General features: G+C 38.8%; 1 protein-coding gene across 2 annotated transcripts; it reads left to right on the forward strand.

The window, feature by feature from the left end:
* The first annotated feature begins 1616 nt into the window (after positions 1–1616).
* Positions 1617–20725, forward strand: C25H12orf50 (chromosome 25 C12orf50 homolog). 2 transcript variants are annotated; one of them, XM_057758244.1, is made up of 12 exons: positions 1617–1628; positions 1943–2063; positions 6677–6841; positions 7784–7861; positions 7943–8056; positions 10462–10572; positions 12872–12976; positions 14106–14222; positions 15428–15532; positions 15789–15992; positions 17760–17852; positions 20700–20725. In XM_057758244.1, the coding sequence occupies exons 1-12, from the start codon at positions 1617–1619 to the stop codon at positions 20723–20725; spliced, it is 1251 nt and encodes a 416-aa protein (XP_057614227.1). The 2 variants fall into 2 exon arrangements, with proteins under 2 accessions (XP_057614227.1, XP_057614228.1); XM_057758245.1 differs by lacking the exon at positions 14106–14222.
* Positions 20726–21122: the final 397 nt, after the last annotated feature.

A 21122-nucleotide genomic window follows, 5' to 3' on the forward strand; every position in this document is an offset into this window, starting at 1 on the left:
TTATATGACATTTGCATATATTATTTCTTCTTTAAACATCAGATTCTTAATTCTGTGCACTATATAATGATATTTAAAATACAGAATGTTATTTTGGTGAATATGACTTCAGTCATACATTATTAAATAGTAGAATTCAGATTGCTATCAGTGGTGTTGTATATTTTTTCTTCTTTGAAATTCATTAAAAGTTATTGCACTTTTCCTGTCGGAAGTCTGAGTAACAAGTATTTAAACACCATATCAAAAGAGATTGAATGCAATGTACATAAACAAATCAACCACAGTTGTAATGTTAAGTGGAAACACTGAATTGGGATTAATGGATATTAAAAAATGAATAAATGTAGAAACTCAATGACTGCTCATGTACCAGATGAACCTAAAAAAGATAGATGTTCTGTCTGGTCAAACATCTTTTAGCTGTACTGGAGTCAAACTCTTTGGCCACAAGAATCCAGCCCACTTTTGCCACGTTACCTGTCAACGAGTTCTTGGATGGCAGACTTTCTTGTTTTGTCTCTTTCTCTGTCTATCCCCACGTGATTGATGAATAGTATCTTGTAAGGAAATGACTAGACCGAATTTTTTTTAAAGAGTAACAACAAATAGAGAAACTGAGTTAAACTGTTAATACGGTGGCTGTTGAAACGTAGTGAAGCTGTGGGATTAAATACCAGTTTGCCTGAACGCAAACTCACTACCCATTATTCTGTGCTCCGAGAGTACAAACTCCATCTTTGATGGGAAAGGAAAGTGAGTAGAGAAATAGAAAGAAGATAAAGAGTATATGTCAGAGAGAAAGGAATGCAATGGAATGTTGTTATCGCTCGCTATTCCCCTGTCTGAGACAGTGGCCTACGGTTTTTCCAACTGTGAGTATATGCATAAAAGAATGTAGAAGACAAAGATAAAGCAGTAGCAGCCAGTTGACATGATCCACCCCTACTTTGGTCAGTATGTAAAATGCCTTAGTCAACTGTTTGTCTCTGTTATGTGTGATGTGGAAATTACTTCAGATTTCGCAGTATCTCACGGTTGAGATTCCACTTACTTTCTCGATATCAACACAGTCGGCAGCACCTTCATAGTCTTAGTGGTTGGTAGAGTGGATCTTCACATGCAGAATCTTGCTAGTGCACTGTAGATACTCTCCAAGCTTTCTTTAGAAAGATAAATAAAGCCTCCCTCTTGTTATATTGCAATCAAGGGAGTCTCTAGTCTCACATCTTTGCTCTTAGTGAATGCTCACTGGATACAAAACACAGCATTCTGAGAGTAACTTGCGGTGAGTTAACCTGTGGTGTTTGATAATGACATTTTCTTATTACTTTCTCACTGAAAAGAGGCAGAGTTGCTACAGCTTAGTCATTACAAGCCTGCATTGGTAGTATATGTTTTCATGATTCCAATTTTATATAGACTCCTTGTTTTCTTTAATTGGTTTAACATTTTGTTATTAAACACTAAAATTAATATATGTGTCTTCTGCATTGTTTACTTCTCAGGGTTCCCAGTGCCGATTCCGACACTGTGAAGAAGCCCTTGGCAGTGACACTGTGTGCTCATTATGGAGAGAGAGAAAATGTTTAGATCCACTTTGCAGATTTAGACACATGGAAATGCAGGTAAAACGAGTGATCCTTTTTCACTGAAAGAATTTTCCTTATGTATCATTGAATTAAACTTTTATAACAAAATAGAAGTAGTTCTTTCTCCCAGAAAATCTTAAGTGTTTATCACTTTGCTCAAACTAAACTTGTAGAAAAATAAAAGACCACTTTATCTTTTAAGCAGAAAAGCTGAGAGGTGGCGAAATGTAGGAAACGGGTGATTCTAAGCCAGCAATTAAAGCTTTTCTTGTCACATTGCATTGTGTTCTAGCAGTCTGCATTTGCTGTGAGAGCCTAAACATTGTGTTTCCCTCGCTTCCTTTTCGTAGCAAAACTGCAGCATTTCATGCTTCTGGGAAACCCAACCTCTTGGTTGTGTGAAGATCAGTTGTATCTTTTACCACAGCAAACCCCGAAATATCAATGGATTATTTTTGCCACCAAGTAGCAGTGAGTATATCTGTAATAACTGGTTATGTGGCATTATAGTCTGGTCTTGGAGTTGAAGCCTAGGGAGGCGCAGTTGCGTACAAAAATGAGGTGAGAAGGTCAAGAATCTCTTACAGGTGCAGAGAGAGAGCAAAGGCACACTCTGGGTTGTAGGTCTCTTTTCTGTCACAGCAGTTGTCCGCAGTTATACTAAAATTTTCCCTTTATGTGAGACTTGACATAGATTTTTCACAGAACACGGAGGACCTCATACTTAAGGGAACCTTGTTGGAGAAATTGGTGATTTCAAGATTTTTCCGATGCTGTAGCAATCTTATTCTGCGATGGTCACTGTACATCTCTGGTGGAATGGTCTTAGATATGAGCAGAATATGTATTATCCCTTTGAGAATTAAAAGATTAGTTTCATATAACCTCAGTAAGTGAATAGCTAAGACTTTAGGCCTTTTATTGCATATTTTGGGAAATTTTGACTTCATAAAGCACATCACATATGTAATACTTTTATTATTGTTTCTCTTTCTCACTAGATTGTAAGCATCTGGAGGATGGGGAACATAAATTTTTTTGCCACTGCTTTGCAATGTCTGGACCAAAAATAATGTGCAGTAAATTGGTTGCTTAGACACATGAGTGGGGAGTGAAGAGATGAAATCTAAGCAGTACTTTAAGAGGATGAAAATACCAAAGTGATGTAATGGATTAACCTGACTTCCTTAGTTTACAACAGTATGATTTTTTTTTTATCCAATGAGACACATTCCTATGACATTATTTTTATCTGGTAGATTAATCCCAGGGATTTCACTAGCTCTTGAAAGACCAGCAGGAAACAAAGACCACCTCCTCTCAAAGCAGGCTGAATGGGATGCCTGTGTAAATGACAATCATTGTCTTTCCCAATGGGTTGTTCTTGTATGTTGTGAAAATTGCTTGTGGATAAAGAAAACACATGTCCATAATGATGGAGTTTAAATTCTTGACCACAGACCTCAAATGAGTCTATACTACTGATTTCAGCGATGCTCTATGTTAGTCTGCAGGTAGATCTCTTCTAGACTATAATCTTAAATTGTTTTCCCTCTCATTCATCTTCCAACATCTCCACATCGCAGATGGTGACCCTAATATCTTACTGAAGAACTGAAGGGATGGGTAGGGAATTTCTACAAATTTTCATCTCCCTACCTGACTACCATCAGGACTAGTCTCCTCTTCACACGTCACATAATGAGCTATCATTCTCCACCTAACCTATCTTCCCACTTGGTGACTAAATGAACGTTAACTCAACAGTTCTTCCTGTGATTTCCACACAACTGTTTTTAATCTTACTGAGCCATTCCTTTGATTATACAAATATGTGTTTATCTCTTTGCTAACTAATTAGTATTTCTCCTCAATTCATTCTCTCTAGTAGTTATGCCATATTGTTGTTTCTCACTCAGTGGCACTTAAAGTATTTTGTTTATTCTTACTGTACGTATTTTTCTCCCTCCCTTCCTTCCTCTCTTTTCAAAAAATCAGGTTTCTTTGGCCCTTCTACCTGCTGTATGAAGATTATTAAATACACTCGTCAAATCTGAGTCCTTGTGTAACTTGAGCTGTTAGAAGATGTGAACACATTTGATATCTCTTTCTCTTTTCATGTAATCCCCTAGAAGTTTGCAGACCTTAATACTGTCTTCATTCTGTGCCCCATTTGACTTACCCTTGCCAATTACACTTCATGGGTAGTGTCCAGGAAAGTTGTTGAACACCATTATTGCCACATAACTGTATTGTTATAGCTGCTCCCCGTTTCCCCCTGCTTTCTCTCTTTATGTCTATGTACAGCACCTACAGTCTTATGATCAAGCAGATTTTAGTTCTCTACTCCAAATCCTCTAGTGTCTTTTCATCTAATTCAGAGAGGTCAGAGTCCTAATGAGAGCTTGAATTCGGAAAGTTATTTGATCAAGTACTCTGCTAGCTCCCCGAACTCAGATACTTCTCATTCAGCCCCTTCTGTATGTTTCTCTATTATCCTTTCCTGAAGCATGTTTGCATTCCCGTTTTCAGGGCTTTGCATGATGGGACTTTTCCTCAGTATCTTTGTGGCAAGCTACTTTGTTTCATCAAAGGTTTGCTCAAATGTTGCCTTTAATGAACTGTATACCTAGCGCCATGTTTGAAATGTAGCCTGCGGTCCCACCTCCTTCATATACTTTCCAATTTTCCTTGCTCTCCTCTTTTTCTTGCTTTCCACACCCCATTATCTTCTCAGATGCAGTATAATTTGGTTGCTCTGTGCATTGTTTATTGTCTAATGAGTCCTTGTAGAATAAAAGCTCTATGAGACCAAGAATCTTGAGTTTGTTCACTTACCAATGTCATACACTTAACAATTCTACTCTGGGATATTAGTTAATCATATTGAGCTGAAAACTCAGTCACGTTAAGTTTTCCTCTGCTCAGACACAGTTCTGTACTCTAGAAAAAAAATTCAATATTTAGGTCGTAGGTGAACTCTTGTCTTTATCTGTTTTGTTTTGGTGTTACAAAGCACCAGAGACTGAGTGTATATATAGTCGTATGTTTGCATACATACACACATACATACGTACGTACTTACATACATATATGTATATATAAGAAAAGGGGTTTATCTGACTTACGATTCTAGTAGATGGAAGGTTTAAACAACACAGTATTGATGTCCTGTGAGAGTCTCCCGGCTACTTCACAATATAGCAGAGAAGTAAAAAAAAATTGTATGAGCGCAAATAGCACCAGGGGAGATGCCGGTCTCATGTTAAAACAGTCCACTCATGGGATCCACGAATCTCAGAAGACCTGACCCTTAACCGAGAGAGAGCATTAATCTATTTACGAGAATAACAGTCTCATGACCTTATTCTCTCCCATTGCTTTCATCTCTTCACAGATCCACCACCACACGCCACCACATTGGGGCCCGGGATTCTAATACATCAAACTTTGCGGGATAAACTGGTCCCAAACATACCAACTATCAAGGGCTTTAAAAGAAATATGTCTTGAGCTAATATATTACCTATTTATTTTGGAAATTTTGAATACTATAGAAGGTATAAGTGGATCCCTGGAAGTTATTTATATTATTTGTAGTAATGTCTGTCTACCAAATGCTATATAAGTTAGAACTAGAATCATAAATCTCTTTTTAACCTTAGACCATTGAATTGTTATGTAGGACATTTAAGGAAAAACATCCACCTTCCTGTGTTTCATTAAGAACATATAACTGCTTATCAACCTAAGGTGGAAATAGTATAAATTATGAAAAGACAAAGCTAATGAAGCATCAGTTAGTACAAAGCGTTATGTAATCTATGTGTACCGATGTCACTCTGGCCAAGATAAGATAAAACTTGTGTATTTAAAAATGCAACCTGCGAAATGATTTGTTTGGGATTTCCCTTGCTGAGACCCACCAGCCATGTGGAGTGTGTGAGATGGAGCACAGAATATTATCTAAGTCACCAGCCGTCCTCTTCCAGGGTGAGGTGCTTCCCCAAACAATTTTCCATTAGTTGATTTGACATTGTAGATCACATCCACACTCTTAGTAAAATTATCAATTAAGAGTTCTTCATGGTTCTCTTTATGGGGCTGTGGGGTTTATATCAAACTGCCAGTTAAGCTGGACATGATAGCACATACTTATAATCCTTGAAATTGAACACTCAGTCATCCAGTGCTGATCTGAGCCCACTGCATCCCGCCACTGGCTTGAGGGATAGAGACCCAATTGATTTGATTGAAGAGAAAACTGGAAACTTGGGGATTATGTAATCAAAGAGATTAAGGACAGGGCTGATCTCAGATGCAGGCTTTTCCTCACCCGTTCTTGGCTCGGAACTGTCGCTCCATAAGCTATTGTTGCTTCAGAAGCACCAGACATAGGCTTTAGAAGTCGAATTACCAGAGTTAAAGATCACTGACTACAGTTTAAACTGGGTTAGAATCTCATCCTGCCTTAAGCACACTTGCCAATGTAACCTTAGGCAACTCACCGTGGCACGGTTATTTCATCTGTAGGATACAGTCACAGTGTCTGTGTTGTGGGGTTGTTTCTAAACTGTGTCAGCTGCACTATACTCAAAATTATTACCAATATCATTATCACTGTACAAATCAGCCATCTTAAACTGTGTATTAGGAAGAGGCTGTTGAAAGTCAATGCTTAGAAAAAGCCTGCTTTTCTGTGCATGAAATATTAAAGGCAATTCTAGAAAAGACTCAGAAAGCATGAAGAACTATGGAAGGAGGCTATTTTAGAAGATGTTGGCCAAGGTCACAATGCTGAAAGAGGCATGTGAGGTTAAGAAATAAAACATCATAAAGGATGGTTTGTCGCCGGGCGGTGGTGGCGCACACCTTTAACCTCAGCACTCGGGAGGCAGAGGCAGGTGGATCTCTGTGAGTTCGAGGCCAGCCTGGTCTACAAGAGCTAGTTCCAGGACAGGAACCAAAAGCTACGGAGAAACCCTGTCTCGAAAAATCAAAAAAAAAAAAAAAAAAAATGGTTTGTCACTGAATTTATTATCAATACTGGTTGAACAGACTAAAGCATTATGTTTTCTCTGTAGACACCACCTTACAGAAAGAAAGTCAGGAAGGAAGTCCACCCCCAAGCCAGAGTCAGGAACCTCTGAAACCCATGGAGAATGTATCACGACCCATTCATAATCCATTAGTTTTAAAAACTAACTTTGAAGAAGAAGAGGAAGAAGAGGTAGAAGAGGAACAAAATGGTTAGTATCCCTTTTCTTGGTTTACAGTACACATGTAAAAACCCACAGTATTTTCTACATACTCCTCAACTATGAGAGGCTTAGGATGCAACATATATACCAGGTTTTGTTGAGAAAATACAAATATTATCAAAGAAATGAGTCTTAGTTTCTAATTTATTCTCTGTCTACGTGTGCTTATGTTTCATTGGACCAAGTGTTTTTGTCGTATGATGGCTGGGAGCCATATCATGTTTAGGTATATGTATTCACAGATAGTCACATAGGAGACAATTGCAGGGATGCTGGTGTACATACATCTATTTCTCTTCATGTTTACCCTTTTAAGTTTTAAGCATCCAGGCAGTAGCTTGTAATTTATAAGGTACTGTAATCTGCATCATTGCTGATATCGGTAGAGAAGTATGTTCAGAATTAGGACCCATGTGTTCTGCTTTGTGGTCCTTCCCTTTCCTTTCACACCATCACAGCACGATTGAGCCACTCAGATAAATTTCAGATAAATGACCCTCCCCCCCCCCGCGCAAAAAACAAATTTACTTTGTCTCTGCCCTGGAATGCATCTTTATGTGGGTACCAACTGCTATAGTTTCTGTGTTTAGAAATGCACAAAACTCTTCACTCTTCTTTTTGCTAGGTATAGTTTCTTCCTCTCCTGTGCCTACATGCTCTACCCCCCAGCTTCTCAGCAAGTCTGTGTTTTCGCCTTCTCATTTTAGCACACAGAGCATAAAATATATAATTTGTCCTTGATGATTCTTTAAAATACTAAACATGAAAGCATTTTGAAATATGAGTTTGCACTTTTTTTTTTTAAAGTTCAAACATTAGGTGAAGAGCAGTCCATCCATGAAAACAGTATTTGGGATTTTTCTTTCTGATTTATAAATTTTCAGATTATTTAGATTTGGAACAATTTAATTAAAAAAATATATCCTATAGATGCTTCTAGTTTATGGACAAAGACCCCCGAAGAAATTGAAGAGAAAAGAGCAATAAAGGAGATGTGTTATAAATCTGGTAAGAAATCAAACATTTGTGGAATTTCCAAGGCTTGGTTTTGTTCCACCTCCTAACCATTCTCTTCTCACGGGAGTTTAGGTGAATACTATAGATTCCATGCTCCTCCAGACATTTCGTCATCAAAAAGCACAGTTCCTACAGTGGAAAAAGAGTTAGAAAAGCCTTTGGAAAATGGCAGTGAGTTGCAAGAAGGTAAGAAACGAGATGATAATATGCAAGGTGACATAAGAGATATTTACTGAGTAGACCTTGAATTGTTTTGTGCAGTGTACATGAGAAGAGGATTACATGATAAATCATACACCTGGTTTGAGAGTGAGAGGTAAACATTTTACTGGATGACCCAAGTTTCCTATGAAGGGATGCTGCGAATGTAATGATGTTTCAATGAATGCACTCCACAGATACAAGGAATGCTCACACTCCAGACAGGAATTCTGTAAATAATTTGCCTTTCTGTGTCTGTGGTATGTCTTTCTGTGGAATAGGACTTACTGTTTTATTTTGAATGGAAAAGATAACCCAGACCAGGATGGACGAAAGTGGCGTGACCAACTGATATCAGTGGCAGAATGCCGGTCTGCCTGTTGAATGAGTGTCTTCTGTGTATCAAGCAGTCTTGAGGCGGTTTTGATGGCCAAGTCCTAGACTCACTCTTTCTTGATGCATTTTCTTTAAGCAGGTCTGAGTTTGCTTCTGGTCAGCACCTTGTCCTTGAAGGCAAGGCAGAGAGCATTATATTTTGTATAGAAAAGCAAGAACCTGAAGAAAAGTCCATATGTGTTAAAAGCTTATGTAGGGTTTCCTAGTTTCAAGTGAGCTTGTGCACATATCGTAGCAATAGCAGGGAATTTAATTGCTCCCTGATCCTCTCGAGGACAGGAAGGGGGGCACACAGAGAGAGGAGCTAGCAGAGAGAAGGGAGAAGAGCGGCAAGGGATGAGGAAGGCTGAGGATGATCAGATGGATACAGAGCAGAGCATCTGTGTTTCCTGCCTCTATGTGGCAAGTTGTTTAAATGGCTGACAGAAGGTGGCAGCAATAGACCATCAGAAGGTGGAGCATACTGGAACCTGTACTAAACAGATGCGAGAACCCTTAAAACAAGAGAACAAAAACAAAAGACAAAGCTACCAGTCAAAATTAAAAATGGAAGATTATAAAACAAATGATGTGTACATTTGTATACGTATAAACATTGCCTTGTATTTCTCCCAAAAACTTAATTTCTGATATCCTTGTTTACGTAGATCAGTGGTTCTCAATCTTCCTAATGCTCCAACCCTTTAATATAGTTCGTCACATTGCGGTGACCCCCAACCATTAAAGTTTTGTTGCTGCTTTATTTTTTTTTGTTGCTGCTTTATTATAATCATAATATTGCTACTAATATGAATTGTGTTGTAGATACTTGTGTTTTCTCATCGCATTAAGTGACCCTGTGAAAGGGTTGTTTGACTCCAAAGGAATTGATATTTTATTACTTCTGGAATTTTACTACTATTAGCATAAATATGAACACTGCTGTCAATGATATTCTGAACTGCTGCAAGCGCAGATATCATGTTCTTTGCTTTTACATAACTATCGCACAAATATTAAAATTAGGAAGTTTCCTGTGAAACAGTGAAGCACGATTAACAAAATTTCAGAGAGAGAAATTGGGGTTCAACCTGAAGATCCCAAAAGCAAAGCAGTCAGCCACTGGCTTTTATCTCTACCTCAGACTGAAATGGCTATCCTGCCTCCTGGATTTCAGAATGAGACTGTGTCTGCGAGCTGTCTCCTCCTGTTTTATAATCCTACCTAGGGCTGGGATTAAAGACGTGCACCACTGGGATTAAGACATGCACCACCTGGTTTCTATGGCAACTAGTGTGGCTACTGGAATTAAAGGTGTGCGTTACCACTGCCTGGCTATAAGGCTGACCAGTGGGGCTGTTTTAGTCTCTGATCTTCAAGCAAGTTTTACTTATTAAAATACAAATGAAATGCCACTATAAAACAGTGTTGTTGTTTATGGGTTCTCTCCACAAATCTCATCAAGTATGTTACTGATATCCACAAAGTAAATTGATTCTTTTTTTGTATCCTAGCCAATCTAGAAGCTCACACTGCTTTAGGCTGCTTCGCCTCTTTCTATTCTGATGTCAACAGCTTGTTTTCAAAGTAGATTTTTTTAAATATGTACAATGAAAATTAAGAGAATAATTTAATTATCAAGTACCAGTCATAATGGCCCTAACACTATTTGCTAAATTAATTATGAAGAGATAGAATCAAAAGAATCATTTCAAATTCATTACAATAAAACACCAAATAAACTAAACATATTATGCTCACACAATAGTGTAAGATTGTTTAAACCTTGCATTGCCATTTAGTTGCCAATCAAAATAGGAGGATAAATGTCTGCTTTTTTCATCGTTTACAAAATTAGCTTGAAATAAATGCACTTATATGTTGTTTACCAGATCATGATGACAATCATGTATCTGTTAATGTTCAAGCTGCTTAACTCTCACCAGGAAAGCTGTCACAATCTTATTTACAATGTGAAGATTGCTGGGGTGACTTTTTGTTTCTTCCCTCTCTAGGGGATGGTCTTACAGTTCCAACAAAGTTCAGCCTCTTTGAAAGGTCGGGTGAGGCAAAAACATCATTGGATAGGAAACCAAGGACTGACATTGCTGCTTTTGAAAATGGAGGTGAGCTAGATGACCCTGAAAGAGGTATATTTTACAGCTGTAGTTAATGAGGTCCTATTCAGTTTAAACATGTCAAGTGTTGTTTTTAATTTCATCACTTTAATGAATTTAGTGAAGCATGCTGCTCTTAGGTTTATAGCTTGGGAAAAAATCCACATGCATATATGACTATGTAATCATCATGCCATGAACTTATGGCTACCTTATGTTCTCTTTTATCAAATTGTTCTGTTATATCCTAATACCACTTATGCCAGTTTTTTCTTATCAGTCACTAACGGACTAGCAAGGGTAATAGTCACCTCTCATTGATAACCATGCTCTGGTCTTTGCACAGTTTAGTTTTACATTTTTGTTTAAGTGGAAATGTGCAGTTTGGACTCCTTCAGTTTGAGTATTTTAGTTTAATATTTATGTATGAGACATATCCACATTGTTGATGGTTGCAGTAGCTCTCTCTCTCTCTTTCTCTCTCTCTCTCACACACACACACATATGCATGCATGCAGGTATGTATGCATCAATACAACCTGCAGAGTCTTCGTCCTGTTGCTCATATACACATGTGTTTAGGATTGAACTTTGGGATTAGATAACCCATCACGGGGCTGCTTTCTGGAGAAGCCTGCATCTCCCTCTTAGCAGTCATTGTTTGCCTGTAGTTCTTCATCTAGGGGTGGAGCCTTGTAAGATTGTCTCCATCTGTGTTGATATGCCAACTGGTATTGTCATTGTGCAGGTCTTGTTTAGGCAACTTTGTTGTTGATGTTTCCTGAGTACAGTTTCGCTATCATATATAGAAAGACTGCCAGCAAATATCCGGGTCCTCTGACTCATTATTACTTCTATGATGTCATCTGAGCCTTAAGTATAAAAGTTATGCTAGAGATGTATCTGGGGCTGGCCATCTCACCGTCTGTTGTTCTCAGCATTTTGATCCGTGTGCCTTTCCGCAATGGTCACTGTTTGCTGTAAAAAGAAGCTTCTTTGATGAGGGTGAAAGCTATACTTATCTGGGTCTAATGATGTCTTAGGATGCGGAGCTACAATGGTTTGGGAAAGTGTAACGAGTAGGTTCCATGACCTCAACAGTCACAGGTAGTTGGCTAGGATTTCAGCACCACGCATGAATTCCCTCCTATGGGCAGGACTTAAGTCCAATTAGAGGATTCATCCCTCCAAGATGTAAGTCATTATTGTACCCTTTGGGGATGTCTTGTTGTGTGACTTTTCCACGGGTTATTCCGTAAACTAGTTTTTAAGGTTCTTTTTAAGTTTGTTACACTGGGGAATGAGATTTACCTAGAGCCTTGTGCATGCCAGGCAAGAGCTCCTCCATTGAGCTATAGCTTCATCTGAACATTATTTTCAGAGAAAGTTATTAAGGGGCTCAAGAGATGGCTCAGTAGGTAAATTGTTTGGCAGGTATGGATGAGGCCCTGAGTCCAATCTGCAGGACCTACATGTCATAGATGGTATCAACATGTGTCTGAAATCTAAGTACCTCTACAGCTGTATGGGAACTGTAGAGAAGAGAATCCTTTTGCACTGGCAGGTTAGCTAGCCTGACAACTGTAATAGCAAACAAGAAACACTACCTCAAACATGGTAGGAAGCAAAGAGCAATACCTGAAATTGTCCTTTGCTCTGTACTGTAGCACAGGCATGCACACATGCACACTCACACACACACACTCACACACACAGGCACACACATACATACACATGCATACATGTATACACAGGCACATACACGTGTGTAGACACATACACACACAAATGCATGCACCTGTACATGTATGCATAAACACATCACACACACAGAAAAATGATTATTTAAATTTTGCTTAATATAATACATTTTATGGTGAAGGTACTATCAAGTTTATTTGTAGCATCTTATACTTACATGTGTATTTATCTTGAAAGAAATATAGAAGAAAGACTAAGGAAAAAAACTGTTTTCATATTTCAAATGAAGGAAAGATAAGTTATATTTACTATGAATATCTCTAAAATTCACTATGTTAGAGGGAAGTTAATTTGGTTGAATATGTGGATTTTCTTGAAATTATCTGTATGTCAGTTTACACACTGGCCACTCAAATAATATAGCTAATACACATGTACTAACCTAAGCATCTGTGATAGAATATGTGGAGATACGGCACAGCATCATCTGAGACATGTTTGAACAAAAGTGGACACAAGAGATATTATGAAGATCATTACTGTATTGAAAGGGAGTCATGTGCCTCTTGTTACTATTGCTGCCCCTGACTGTAAAGTTTTATTCTAGGGGGTGACTGTTATGCTCCACAGAGGATCATATTTCTTGTTGTGGATGAAAGTGAACCATTAGCTGAAGTGAAAGAAATCACCTCCAAATGTTCAAATGTCAAAGGTAAGGAGTCTTGTGTTAAAAATCGACCCTCTGTACTTTGGGTAGATAAATAAAATGAGCATCATAGTTGTTATGGAAACCACATGTAATTGAAAAGGTACATCAGAAAGCACTGAATAGGACACCAAAGCCCCAAGGCTCTGCATTGGCTGTGCACTTAATTGTTTTAAGTTTTATAGCCTGTTTCCTAGTCTGGAAAGTGAGTCTGTTGGACAAGGACATTCCAAGGTCGAGTTTTTCAGCCTTAAAGTGATCAACCTCCTTAAATGGCGATACGAAGACCTCTCAAGTTTTTTGTTTTAGCAACTTAAAACAGAATGAGTGAGTTTCTGGAGAAACATTTTCATGAGCATTTCAAAGAGATTCATTCTGGTGATGCCATACCCTTTATACAGTAATTGCTAATAACAAACAACCTGTGGCTATTATAGAGATACAAGGTCTACGCTAGAGCTTAGTGATACTCTATCCATCCGCAGCTGGGTGTGCTCCCATAGACAGAGGCAAAGGAAAAGACGTTTGTGTCAAGTTATTTAGTGAAAAATTACATGTAAATCTGTCTCCTACTCAGAGCTAACATTTCCCTAACCAATCAAAGGAATGCCTAGGGGAAAGTACCTCAGCTATATTAATTTGGAGGCCACTAGCTATATGTGAGTGCCTAAATTTAATTGTCGTGAATCAAGTTCTAAATTCAGCTTTTCAACTGCACTATCCCCCACGCCAAGTAGTAAATACACACGTGTGGGTAGGGGCTGTTAGGCGGAACAGCGCAGATTTAGAACACGCTCATAATTGTGGATGTTTTATTGAATAGTCCTGCTGCCAAGCACAGAGCAAATGAATGTGATCTCATTAAAAGTGTCTTGAGAACGTAAATGGACTCATTCCCTATGGAAAATACTTAAAATCTTCAAGGAGATGTTAAAACACTGACATCTCACTTGTGCATGGAAATGGTAGCTATAGTTTTAGCATTTATAAACTTTCATCCATACCTGAGGTACAGTGTGGCAATTTTAACCACACATTCTAGAAAGTGACACACATACATAGTTGGTGTGCCCATTGGAAGTGTTTCTCTTACTAAGTTTGACATGCTCTTTTTTTTCTCTATTTGCTTTAGAAGAAAGCAAGGACAGTCTACATCCAAAGCGTACCGTAACCACCCGCCTAGTCCCTACAACACATGTGCTAAATGCTACAGAGAACATCAACATGAAGTGCAGAGACAGCCCCTCTTCAAGTAAGGCAGTGGTCACATCACTTTTAGACCTTGCATTTGGTTGTCTTCTTAGCGATATGTTTTTCTTATTTGCAAGAGAATTTGACAAGTCCAGCATGTTACTTTTTTTCCATCGTGGAACATAACGGCAGCTTTGCAATCACAATTGTTGCAGATCGTTTTTCTCAATTTGGCTTCTCCTAGGCATTGGTGCTTTGAGCCAGCCGCTGCTTTGATGGAATCTGCCTCATTCCTTCTCTCCTTCCCCCGTTCCTGGTTTTGTTTACCGAACTGTTGTTAATATTATTGGTTCCCAGGTACTGAAGGAGAACCGCACTAACTTCCCTTAGGAAACTCTTGTTACTAGTACTCGTTATAACTTTGGATGTTATATCTGAGGTGTGGGAGTTTGGGAGTGATGTGTAGTGAGGAGACGTGTTTTATTGTTTAACGTCTAGGGCTTAAATGCGAGGGCTTAAAATTTAAGCGAAACTTGAAGGCTAAGGGAAACACAGATTTATTGTCCTATTAATGAAGAGCTGCTGTAACCTGAACACTGGTACTCGTTTTCCTTGTGGTCATGTGCAAACAGCAGAATGCCTCTACAGAACTGGTTTAAGAATCCCCTTGGAAAGTCTTGAAAAACTGAGAATGCATGTAGAAACTTTGCTATGAGTATATTCACATAACAGACGAGAAAGACTGGAAGCTTATCCTTTCTCATAGTCGGCCTTGCTGTGCCAAACTACCTGAGGGTTCAACCTTGTTACACTATAAAAAGGATAAGGTGCTTTAATTCAGTAAACGTGTTTTATGTATTAACTAAACTCACTAAGAAGTAGTAGTTTTGGGCTTAAAAAGTACAAAACGATTTATTTTGAGGATAACAATTATGACCTTAAGACCCAAGCGTTGTGCTTGGTTTTGTTATTGTGATCGGACTGCACTTTTCTGTTATTTTTAAGGAGCCCACGCACTTCTTTGGAGAACAATAAAACATTTTAAAAGGAAAGCAGCTTATCAAAGTTTTTTTTTCTCATTAATGTATTCCCAAGAGGGATTTTTTTTTTGACACTTAAAACCAGTCACTCTTTGTTCTAAAAGCTAGTCTTAGAGCGGCATACTTTTGCTTGATGCGAGAATGCACAGATATGTAATTATCACCTCAGTAATTTTCAGATAAAAGCATCTCTAAAAAACTGTAAAAAATTTGTATCTTCTCCAAGCGAATGATGTCCAGCCAGTGAGGAAGCCTCATTTTAAAGGTGTGAAGAAAAGAAAATGGATTTATGATGAACCAAAGAACTTTCCTGGCTCTGGAATGCGGAGAGGTAGAATATTCTAGTGTTTGGTATTTCTAATTATAATTCTCACAGAGATTAAATATCAAATATTTCCAATGCTAAGGAAAAATCATTGCCATGTAACTTGAAGCCTACTTTAAAAGTTACCCCAGTTCTTCTCTGCATGGCATGCTCTAACTTAGATTTTCTTCTATTTTGCTACCCCACGCTTCAAATGCAGTGTATTTTATGAATGTGAGCCTGGCTTGTCGCATCCCTCATCTCTATTCTTTTGATTTTACAGCAGCACACACCCCAAATCCCAAACATAAAATGAGTTACCACCATCAGAATAAAAACCGAAATGCTGAGAACGCCTCCTACGTGCATGTCCAAAGAGATTCAGTAAGAGCCGTCACACTGAATGCCCCTCCCCGAAGCAGGCCCACAACTGGGTCTTACAAGAAAGCCGATGTCAACAAGGAACCCAAACTCAACCTCTGTCCAGGTGAGGGTCTTTATTGATGTGGTTCGCTCCTGACCGCACTTGGCCTTAGGGTAGGATTTCCCGCCTGGATAGCTGGTCTTTGGTCCTCCCACTCACTGCTGCTCCTGGGCCAGTATCATAACATCCTGGACACTAACCCAGAGGATCGCATCCAGGAGGAGCCAGGCACGTGTTTTAAAGGACATGGAAGAATACTCACGCTGGAAGCTGACGAACTGGCACTGCACCTCCTTAGAGACTTGCCTCCCTGCACGGCTCTTTGTTCACCCTGGGTAGTTTCATTTCACGCGGGAGGATTATTTTCACGTGGTTGACATTTTCTTGTTCCACTAAGTGCGCGGTTCAATTATGTCTGTCAGATTACCACGCTGTCTTTTCTTGACGACATCATGATTACTTTCTTGAAAGGGTTAGTTTGAGGGTTAACTGCAATATTTCTGACAACCTCTCATCTCTCTCATCATGCCCTTCTAAATCATTTCATCTTGTAATAGGCAAAGGCATGGTGTTATGTCAGGAAGTACACGGCCACAGGGGAGAATTTCTTTCTTCAGGGTTTAGATGAATTTTTCTCTTTGGAAGTTGGGTTTCAGTTCTCTTGACTTAACAAAATGTCATTCAGCTCTCTGTAATTCACGTTGGAGCTTTGCATTTACAGTGTACTTTGTGAGTTCCAGTTGTCAAGACCTTTTGGAAGCGTAGGCAAAGACTCTGTCTGTCTTTAACAGCTTAAATAGACTTTTCATTTTAACTGTTTGTGTTAGACTGTAATGGTGTATGGATGTGTATAAGCGAAGAAGTATGCACTCAGAAGAAACTAGTTCTAAATGTATTACCATGTTATTATACTATTTATTATTTTTGCTGTAATACTGTTGTGACTATGAGAACTTCAATGTGTACAAGCACAGCGTGTTGCCAAAGTCTAGATTTGTATGAACTGAATATGTCAGTCACTATACTGGACACTGTTGTGCCTCATTCATGCAAATATAAGCACACAAAAATGACCCAAAAAGAAAATTCTTGATATGAGCCATACACTGAGAACTATAGATATGTGGTGATAACCCTGGGAATGCAAATATGAGAGGACTTAGTCTCTCTCTCTCTCTCCCTCTCTCTCTCTCTCTCTCTGTGTGTGTGTGTGTGTGTGTGTGTGTGTGTGTGTGTGTATGCCTGCTCTGGCTTCCTAAGCTCACAATTTCAGTTGCCCCTGTTTTTACAGAGGGCAATTCCTGGAAACACATGTGCCTTGTTGACTTTATTAAAATAAAGTTTAAAAGATATTTACAAAGTCAATTATGCATTGTCTGAAACGTTAATTTTCTTTTATTTTTGAGATTGTGTAATATAATTATATCACCTCTCCTTTCCCTTTTTTCCCTTCATGCCCCCTCCCTCAAACTTCTCTTTGTTCTCTTTCAAACTCATGACCTCTCCCAACGTTAGTAAGACAGTGTTTTAAGTCACAGACGAAAGATCGTGAAACACTATATGCAGATACCGTTCTGCCTTCTAGATTAGTCTCATGGGATAGAGCCTTATTTGAGGAAATGAACAATAGATTAAGAGATTGCTCGCTGGTCATGTAAGTGAATTTAATAAACTCACTGGCATTCCTGTTGCCTTAGCTTTCAAATGGTAGAGAAAAGGCATGGAGGGTAATTCTTACTGCTGAGGTATTTATAGCTTTGCCATGCTCTTGGCATATAATTGTTGAATTCAGCAATATTTGCTAGCAGTCTCCTTTTTTTGTTTTCTCAGATAAACATATGTCAACAACATATAACGGTTCAGCCTGGCGAAGAAGAATTCCTTTTACAAAAACATATTCAAAAACTGAAAAGATATATCCAGGTAATTACTGACTTCAATGTGTCGTGTAGTCCTGGAAATAAGTGACAAGTTCTTAAGTCAAGAAACAGATTTAAAAGCACTTAAAATAATAAAAAAAAAACCTTCCAGATCACTTAATTACAGAGAAGATCTGGGGAGTTAGTTGTCCCCTGGCATAGTGACAAGTCAATATTATTTTGTTTCGTGGTGTTCAGTTTTACCTGTTTGTGTTATCAGAAAACATTTTGTTGCTATTTTTTCCTCTCAATCAAGTACAATTGTAATAATTACATATGTTAAGCTAGTCTTTGTTATAATACAGTGAAAGTATATAAAAATCATAGTTAGCATGAATAAGATACTCTCTCTTGATGTACTTACCATACAGAGATGTAAGCTGGTATAGGCTAGCAGTCCATGAATCTCCAAGGAGGCATCAAGTGACTATATTCTCCCCCTTGTTATACATTGTGCTCACTGAGGGAGCAGGAAGGTTGGAAATCTCTGGTTAGATGTTCCTACGGGTCCTGACCACAGATGAATCTTTTGCTGGACAGGTTGATGTCTTTCTTTGCTTAGAAATGAGTTGCAGTGAATACAAATTAGTCTTCAAATAACTGAATCTTTCAGAACACATAATTCAGATAGCGATTGTATCCAAACAAATATCCTAATAATTTAAAAATATTCTGATTCCATAAGTTTTTATACCAGGGTCTTCCAGAAGGTCCATATGAAGACTAGATAATTTATTTTCTCCAAAGTAAATGACTCATATGAGACTTGTAAAAACCTCATTTGACTTCAACTGTGTGTTAGTACCCAGAATCAGTACAATTGTTTACTGGAGACAGAATGTAATCCAACTTCCTTTCATCTTGCAAACCAAATTATGCTGCAAGAGAAGGTAGATACGGTATTGCTTCAATGACAATATTTTCTCTTAACTTTGGCTCGACTGTTACATGTGATCAAACATAATTTGAAAGGGAAGAGAGGAGAGAGAAAACAAAAATGAAGATACAATCAAACTCCTTGAAGGAATTTGGCATTTCTAAGTTCCAGCTTTTCTTCCTATGGTTTCCATCTGAGAGGCACGCATTTGGAATGTTGAGGAGTTCTCTTTGCCCTAATCCTGTGAAAATGGTTGATTTTGCAACCCAGTGGCTCCCTTCCCCAAATGAAATAGTTAGATAGCAGCAGTGGAAATACCTGAGGCATGTCAAAGTACTTCAGGATGCAAGTATGTACCACCTATTCATAGCATAGAATCTATACATTCGTGCAGGGCTCCATTGCCCTTCTCAGGTGAAGAGCAAGGAAAAAAGCTCTAAAAAGAATGTCTCAGGGTCCTGGGGATAGGAGACAGGCAGGCCTTGTCTCACATGAAAAGTTGAAGACAGGTTCTTGAGAATTCAGTCAAGGTGGGTACCACACAGTCCTATGGGGGCGTTGCTGGAAGACGGCCATTGTGTGTGAGAGAGAAAGATCACGGAGTGAATGCGTGAAGTAGTCTGGCTCTAAGTGAAGGAATGAACTTCAGGAAAATATCTGCTTGTTGTTGAGCTCTGCTGGGGTCAGGGTGGAACTTAGCCATGATCTCAACAGATGGCCTCTGAGAGAGACATAAGTAGATACCAGTGCAGCATCCAGGGAGCAAGCCCTTGCTCCTGAAGTTATGATCTGAGGGGCAGCTGCAGTGTCATCCCCTGGGAGCTCATTAGAAATGTGGACTGTCTATCTCATACCTGCTGTGGTGGGATGCCCATCTTTCCAACACGGCCAGGTGATTTGGGTGAGCGTTCAGGTACGTGAAACCCCAGGCAGGTTAAGTGGCTGAAGAACCAGCTACACTGGTCTGTTGAAAGTTTGTATTCTCACTTTGGCTGCCACACGGTAGGTGCCATTCTCCTTGACCCATCCCAGGAATTAGGACCAGCAGCACAGAGTCTGGGGAAGGAAGAAAACCCCAAGAAGAACCTTTAAATGTGACTGAATTAGCAAAGTGACTAAGAAATTCCTAAATTCAACTGAGTTTGTGTACAAAGGTCTATTACTTCAGGAAAAAAGAGGACTTGTATTTTACATACTGTAGAAGACTTTATAAAACGAATAGTATTTTATAAACCACAAGTTTGTTTTCTTACATGTTTTGATTGAGAAACTGGTTACTCCCAATTTTGGCCTTTCCAGTTGTTGTTGTCATCCACCGAATGAAATGAGAAAGGTTAGCTTGTGTTTCTTCCCACACATATCCTTGCGAGGGCATGGAACAGCCATTGTGACATTTCCCAGTGGACAGATGGATGCTGGAGGGAAGAAACAGAAGGCACGAGCTGCCATTTGCCTGTTCCTCTGAGGCTCCGGCAGCCAAGACCGAGGAAATGTAAATGGACCAGAGAAGTCTTTGGGAAAGTGTTGCAGGACAGTATGGGTGTAGCGGGAGGGGAGAGGAAAGGGCTGGTTGCATAGGAGGATTAGGGGAACAAGGTACAATTGCCTGGAGATACTCTCAGTGCCAGTCTTCCCTGTGGCCACATGTCCATTCAGATAGGGCGAACATGGAAGTGCCTGTCTTCATATCATAGACTGTTCATTTCATTCATTCTTGCTGTCTCTTTTAAATGCAGATTTCTATGCAGCATTAAGTCAGTCTCTCACCAACCCTCCATCTAAAATGCAATGTTCAAAAAGCATCAAAATGAAATCTAGGAAGCCTGAATGACATTTTGAGAATTTAATAAAACACTAAGCTTGGTTTTTTTGTTTTGTTTTGTTTTAGCATTCATGGTAGTTAACAACAGAAATATGAATTAATAAAACGAAACATGGAAAGAAAATGAAATATCTTGTGTATTTTGTTACTAGAGCCAAGAAGAAATGGGAGCAAGTAAACTTGGAGGTTGAAAGAAGAGAAAAATGAGAAAAAGAGAAAACTGCCAGCCATTACCTGATTTACAAGCAAAACCGAAAATTCCAAGAATGAGATATTCAAGTACTCCATAGGGTATAGTGGTAGTCAACGATGATAAAATGCAAATTCTGAAAATAAGATGCAGGAAGAACATTGTGCTTGTTCAAAACTGATAAAATGCAAATTGCAAACAGCTGCCTGTTTATTTATGTATGTCTGGGATTCATTCAATACATTGCCACAAACATTTAATAAAATTTCAAAGTTTGACCATTAAAATCATTCTTTAATCGTAAGCAAGCTAGATTGTACAGAGCGAAGGGTAAAACTGTTTTGATCTCTGCTTGTTTGTGATGGTCTTCATAGCAAACAATTCA

The sequence above is a fragment of the Chionomys nivalis genome, chromosome 25, assembly GCF_950005125.1.
Source record: "Chionomys nivalis chromosome 25, mChiNiv1.1, whole genome shotgun sequence".
Lineage (NCBI taxonomy): Eukaryota > Metazoa > Chordata > Mammalia > Rodentia > Cricetidae > Chionomys > Chionomys nivalis.